Source organism: Homalodisca vitripennis, chromosome 4 (genome assembly GCF_021130785.1).
Source record: "Homalodisca vitripennis isolate AUS2020 chromosome 4, UT_GWSS_2.1, whole genome shotgun sequence".
Taxonomy (NCBI): Eukaryota; Metazoa; Arthropoda; class Insecta; order Hemiptera; family Cicadellidae; genus Homalodisca; species Homalodisca vitripennis.
The window spans coordinates 78,866,428-78,873,860 of NC_060210.1; the positions used below are offsets into that span (position 1 = coordinate 78,866,428).

A 7,433-nucleotide genomic window follows, 5' to 3' on the forward strand; every position below is an offset into this window, starting at 1 on the left:
AGGTAACTCTAAGCAATATATGACCGTCTGGCGGTTGCCTGCTCCCTATAACTGCTTTCCGGCGAGAAATTCTAGTCATTTCCTTTTCTAATTGACTATTGGAACATTATATTGTAATATGAGAAAAATCCAGGTTGACCCATATATTGCTTAGAATTACCAAACGGTTTGAGTGAAAGGAAAGAAAAAATACTGTGATTTTAGTCAAGCGTACTTCTTTTATGTATAGTGGTGAGTAATTTGTATATTTTTGTCCTCCATTTTGTTATTTGTGCATGCCTATGGTTGACACGGAATAAAAAAAAGTTATCTAGCAGACGTCCTTTTTTCATGAACTTGACCAGAAATAAACATAACCTTAACTAGTTCAGGCAAAGCGAATAGCGAATAGGATAGCCTTCAATTCTAGATACTATAGAAGTAAATTGGACAAACATGAATTTATTAGGAAATTTTTCTAAGCTTTCATGCTTTTCTCGGGTAAGTAAACTGATTGATTTAATAACGTGATCTCTTAGGGCCTTAACTTACAAATTTAAATTATCATTTATCTTAGGCACTACAATTCATTTATTTCAATGGCCTAGTGGTTTTTTACATAAATTATCACTTTCTAAAGTAATACACTTATTATAGTCAGGTATGTAAGTACTGTGTGAAGGTTATTATTGGACCCTAAATGTAGTCTGGTTGGCAGGTAAAGTTCATAAGTGTAGTAGAGCTAACCAGATGTATCTATTTATCTTGCATAACATATACATTTTTCAGAAGCAGTACAGGCTGTGGCAGAACCTTACGGTACAGCTCCTGTACTCTGCTCTTCTTGGTGCAATAAAAAAATTTTAGACATGGATGTACCATTGATTAATTTTGAGTGTAAAATTTGTGTGTCAATTTTAATTTTGGTACTTTGGGATTATACCGACCACACCAGTATGAAGAACACAAAAATAGAAATTTATAGAAACAAACATGATAGAACGAAAAAACAACTCTTGGTACTTTGGGATTATACCGACCACACCCAGACATGAATCGTTATTTCACATTTCGTTTCTACTGATTACTAGATTAGCGTAGAACAATATTTCGTCAATATAAAACAGGAATTGTCTTATCGCAAACACCTCCCCATCCTCAGACAGAGGTCAAAGTCGAGCGTCTAGTAGATAACGTGATTGCAGAGTCTCGCCGCCCGTTCAGCTGGTGCATCGCTTTGTTGTACTTCCGTGTTTTACCTCTACATTTCTCCAAACACAAAAATTCAACAAAAACAAACATTTACCAAACTAAACTTTTTATTAAAAAAACACTCAAAACTTGTTTTTATTCTTGATCACATTCCGCCACCCAAAATGCGAGTGCCTCCGGCCATCAGCGCGGGCTTCGGCAGCACCTTCGGTGCTGCCCCGCGCTGATGTCGACGAAAGAAAAACATCCCTCGAGATAGTACCTATCAGTAAAATATCAAATTCTAGAGGGGCTAATCAGAAATATAAATTGAATTGTAATGGAAAGGCAATGATGTACCGTGCAAATCACGTGATGCCGCGCGGCCTGCCGTAATCAGGATTCTCGAGAAAGATAAGATAACAGCGACAACAATACCGATCACAATACCTGGAAATGCTTGTAAGTTTGTAATTTTGTAATTGAAGAGTTGTTTTTTTCGTTCTATCATGTTTGTTTCTATAAATTTCTATTTTTGTGTTCTTCATACTGGTGTGGTCGGTATAATCCCAAAGTACCCAACTCTTTGGCATCACGTGATTTGCACGGTACATAATTACCTTTCCATTACAATTCAATTTATATTTCTGATTAGCCCCTCTAGAATTTGATATTTTACTGATAGGTACTATCTCGAGGGATGTTTTTCTTTCGTCGACATCAGCGCGGGGCAGCACCGAAGGTGCTGCCGAAGCCCGCGCTGATGGCCGGAGGCACTCGCATTTTGGGTGGCGGAATGTGATCAAGAATAAAAACAAGTTTTGAGTGTTTTTTTAAATAAAGAGTTTAGTTTGGTAAATGTTTGTTTTTGTTGAATTTTTGTGTTTGGAGAAATGTAGAGGTAAAACACGGAAGTACAACAAAGCGATGCACCAGCTGAACGGGCGGCGAGACTCTGCAATCACGTTATCTACTAGACGCTCGACTTTGACCTCTGTCTGAGGATGGGGAGGGGTTTGCGATAAGACAATTCCTGTTTTATATTGACGAAATATTGTTCTACGCTAATCTAGTAATCAGTAGAAACGAAATGTGAAATAACGATTCATGTCTGGGTGTGGTCGGTATAATCCCAAAGTACCTTAATTTTGTTGTGTATCCATATATCCTAACATATACTACATGTACATTTATACTGTTAACCCTAAAGCTGAGAGTTCCTAAACAAGACAGCTTGTACCGTATTGTGTGTAGTCAGAGTCCTATAGTGAACATTTTCTGCATTTTATTTATTGCAATAGTTTGTATTGATCGGCTGAAAATATTATCAGTACAACTTGAACAGATATTTTTTTTCTCTTAGGATTGTCAGCAAATAAACAACGAAAAGTAATAAAATCCATCTTTTGTTTACATTTTCAACTGTAATCTAGAGAGATTGTTGCTGGTGTAATTTGGCAGTAGTTTTTAAAGATTTACATGTAATTATCAATTAATTTTGAGGTGAAATTGGAATAAGAGAACTTCCAGTTTATGTTAGGATGGGCTACTTAAATGTATTGTACCAAAACTAATTAATTAATTTTGTACAAAATGATTGGTTGCATATTTGACAAATACAATAAACATTACTCGTTTTCACCAGATTGTAATTTGTCTATGACATTTAAGCCTTATTTATGTGATTTAGGTGTATACCGCAGGATTAAATTAATAAATAGGTTAAGGTATCAGTGGAGTAAACGGCCAAAGTAGCCAATCAAAATTTAAACGTTATTGCCACTCATTCTGCCCGAATGGTGGTTGTCCTTTCAGCTTGCCATATATAGTGGCCAGCTGGATTCTGCGTCACCACTCAGCACTTGCGTAGCCATATATGTCCCTTTGACTCCGATTTAAATGGTAGTATTAAACTTTTGGCTCTTTAAGACATTTAAATTAAACTGTCAAATAATTGTATTACCTTCAAGGTTGAAACTATCAATTGGTTGTATTATATTTATGTAATGAACCAGTAATATGTAATTTAAGTTTTAAGTTTATCCCTTTTAAAACTATTATTACTTGCAGAATAAAAATAAAATCAGTCGCAAGTATGTCTCTAGTATCTTTATTTCTTTATTTATTTCAATGGTTTCTCATTACATAGACTTGATAAAATATTGTGCAGTGTATAAACTCAACAAACAAAACTAGTTTAAAGTTGCCTTTTTTCAAAACGATAAACTAAATGCATTTGAAACAAAGTCATCATCATCATCATCGTCAGACGTTTCCGTTCTCACGGGTCGTCGTTGGAACAAAGTAATCCATAAAAACCAGAACAGAAGCTAACTGCATATAGTAACTATTAACAATAAACATGTAAAATAACTAACATGTAGTGGCGGAGCTGCTATAATTGAGTCAACACAACTTAATAGAAGAAACAGGTTAAAACTAGTTCAATAAGTTAATTAGTGAACAGCTAAAGTATTCTTAGAACAAAAAATAATTGAATAAAAAACAGGAAACAATACTTATGTATCGGTTAACAAAAACGGTAAACTTAACAAAAACAACTGGGAAATAGACAGTTTTGAATACTTCTCTCACTCTAACAAAAGAGAGAACAATTTCGCAACTAAACAACAAAGGAATGAGAAAAAAGAAAGTTAAGGCTTCAGATGGTGTCTGAGGCACTCCCTATAGGCTCCCATCGACTGGTCGAAGATGTCAGCACTGCTTCCTAGTTCTTTGGCGTTTTTGAGAAGAAGAGGAATACATCCATGTAGATATAAGTAGTGGGCTGGAATCTTTTAACGAAGAACATTTTAAAATCAAAGGTGTCCAAAATCTCCGGGCAATCGATAAGTCTGTTTGTAGAGGGACAACTGGTTAAGAATTTATCACCAGAATATAAACTGGTTTCAATATTTTGAGCTTTATCTGCATTAAATGCACTAGTATTTTAATATATTGAGTACTTCGGTATTATCCGGAGTCCACAGTTTTTCTAGTCGTTTTTATAGGGATAGAGTGGCACCCTTCTCACTTCTTTTTGGGAGGTAGAAAATAAGAACCGATCGTCATAATGATATGTCATTTTCACAGTAAATCAAATAAAGTCTGTTATTTCTAATAATGTAGTTTTTTAGGTCCCTGGAGAGAAAAACTCTTATACAAACAATGGCCTCCGGATAATAATATAATATCATAAATTGATAGGATGCATTGTAGCAGCAACAATGACACTGACACTTGGATAAAAATCAATTCTGAACAATGTTTACTACATATAGTATGTAATGCAAATATAGGAATATTAATTTTGTTATTTATTTCACTGATAGATTGCAGCAATATCCAGCCACAACTAAGGATCAAATTTTATAACTGCTCAATTCATTGACCTTGTGCGCTGAATGGCAAAATAGTGAGGGCCACTAGGTGAGAGACAGGACATGGTCGCTCATAGTGGCCTGGCAATCTGAGGTACAGGGCGTGGTCATAGATTAATGACATGACACATAGAATAGTGTCACGTCATTACTAACAACATGAATTCTAGACTGTTAAGATTGAACCCAAGCAATGTCATTATGCAAAACCTAGAGCACTAAAAACATGTTACATGCAACAGTGAAGGAGGAATACTGAAGAGGAAATCAGTGTAGGCATTGTACTATTTTCTAGTCTACATTCTGTGGTTGTAAAATCTATGACTTTTAATGTGGCTTACATCAGATGTAGCTCTATATTACTTTTGTTGATGTACTTGATGTATTGTTAAAAATTGTACATAAATTTCAGACTATGCTACTTCCTCGAGTATTCCTCAGCACAAGTCGAGCTCTGCAGGTGGAAGAGATTAATCCTCCAAGCAATGAACCTCCTATCCCAGCTTATCAAGAGAAGTTTGGTGAACCCCTTAAGCTTAAGAGAGCAAGGTATAAATTATAGGCCTTTTAAATCAAACAAAGCTTTATCTTTTGTTTTTTATTTAAGTTATTTCCGTTTTCACAATTTTCTTAAGAGGTTTTACCCTAAGTTAACTTTCACTTCTTCTAAAAGATGTAAGATTTCAGTTTTAAACAGGTGTTTGTTCAAAATGAAGCAATACAATTGTTATTATTAGATTATCTAAATTGTAATGTTTAGAAAATCTTACAATTTATACGCCTATTCAGTGCTTAATGCTTGATGTTTATAAATATTTATTTATTGTCTGGCTTAAGGTTTCAGGTGTCGTACATTTTTTAGAAAAAAAACAGTAACAGAATTATTGTAGTAATTGAATCGTTGTTATAGCAAGTATAGCTATCACAAAACTTTCAAAATGTATTAAAAGTCAAAATATGTTTCAACTTAATGTGGAATCTGAAAATGGCAGTGGGACTTGAATTCAATCTTTATTCTGATTATGGTGGTATTTTAAATTAATAAACCACAATGGTGAGCATAGTCATAACCAGACCACATTCTTAAAAAGTTTTATTTCTAATCTGTATTTGAGGAGATATTAGTTTGACTTTTGTTTTTAGATTGTTATACCAGTCACGTAAAAGAGGAATGCTAGAAAATGGGCTTGTTTTGAGCACATTTGCTGCTAAATTTCTGAACACTATGGAAGGAGAAATATTAGACCAGTATGATCGGTTGATCAACCTTCCTACTAACGACTGGGACATCTACTACTGGGCCACAGGGGTTAAGCCAACACCTTTGGAGTTCAACAATCAGGTCATGAATATGCTTAAAGAACATGTGAAGAACAAGGACAGAGAGAGTCGCATAAGGCAGCCTGATCTTACATTTTGAAGTGCAGTAGAAATGTGAATAGACTGTGATGTTGTCTAGTTTTAGTTTTAAGAAAAGATACAAGTCTTTCTAAAAGTGGTTATGTAAAGAATTAATAAAGCTATATTGAAACAAAGAGTAATATTTATTTTTCCGATTCTTATTCTTCTAGATTGGTCTTGCATCATTGACAGCTATTTCATAGTATAATATATAATCTATAATTATCAAATATTTCCATAACGATAGTATTAAAGACTGTTTCATTACAAGTCTACAATGTGTTGTAATTAATCTTTTTAATTTTTATTTGATTGGCGCGCACTGGCACTATTTATTCCTTTCAAGTAGTAATTATTTCAAAGATGGCTATGTACAGGGATGAATAGTATGCTAACATGCTGCTTGGGAAAACAGTGCTAAAGCAAAGAGGATTTACATGAAAGAGTTTCTTGGCAGACATTTTGGCTTTTGAAACTTTTCATTGCCATTAAAGGGAGACAGGTACAATTGTAACCACTATTAAGAAATGGTCTATTGAACTAAATCATGACATAGAAGAAAACATTTTGTAAATTGCTGAGGGAAGTCCAGGAACAAGCATAAGGAGAATTTTGATTGGATTACATGTAAACCAAACTGCAGTGTGATGTGCGATTCACTCCAATGGCATATTTCCTTTTCACCTGACTTAAGTCCAAAAGTTACTCCCACAAGACTACCCTCCCAAGGATTGAATATTGTAATTGAATACTTACAAGTCATAAATTCAGAATCTAATAATTTTAAGAAAGTGTTGTTTACAGACAAAGCTATACTTTCCACAGATAGTATAATCAATTCTCAAAACACCCATACTTGGGCACTAGAGAATCCTTACAAATTTGTGATTAGGTCTTACCAGCAGCAATTTGGTTAAAATATATGGTGTGGTATACTTGGTGATCACTGCATATATATTCTGCTGTACACATATTCTTCTGCTACTTTTTAATGGATACATTTACCTAGAATTGTTAGACGTACTTAGCCAGATTTATTAGATTATGTTCAAATTGCAAGAAGTGAAGACATGCAGTTTATTCATTTAAGTAATATTGTGAGTGATTACCTCAATAGCACATACTGTCTGAAATAGATTGGGCATGGAGGAACTAGTAAATTGGCCAGCTAGATCACCAAACCTCAACCTGCTGGATTATTTTTTATGGGGTCATCTAAAGTCTATAATAATAATAATAATTCTGTATTGCTGTAAACAATTGACAAAATTGTATTGTAGGCGTCATTTCTAAAATTATTGCTACCTTAGTTAATCATAGGTACAGTCAGTTACAGAGTTGTATTAAACATAGGTTCCTTATATGCAAGGATTGATTCCTCCTGCTGGTGCAAGGAGGATACAACAGCATCAGAGCTATTCCTGGGATCTTTGAAAGACCAAGAAATTCTTGCAACTGAAGCATGCATTGCTGAAAGAGGAT

The 7,433-nt window shown here is 34.4% G+C and overlaps 1 protein-coding gene across 1 annotated transcript; it reads left to right on the top strand.

Annotated features, from left to right (window-relative positions):
* The first annotated feature begins 314 nt into the window (after positions 1-314).
* Positions 315-6,085, top strand: LOC124359593 (succinate dehydrogenase assembly factor 2, mitochondrial-like). The gene is made up of 3 exons (XM_046812475.1): positions 315-480; positions 4,963-5,099; positions 5,694-6,085. The coding sequence occupies exons 1-3, from the start codon at positions 436-438 to the stop codon at positions 5,968-5,970; spliced, it is 459 nt and encodes a 152-aa protein (XP_046668431.1). The 5' UTR covers positions 315-435; the 3' UTR covers positions 5,971-6,085.
* The last annotated feature ends 1,348 nt before the right edge of the window (positions 6,086-7,433 follow it).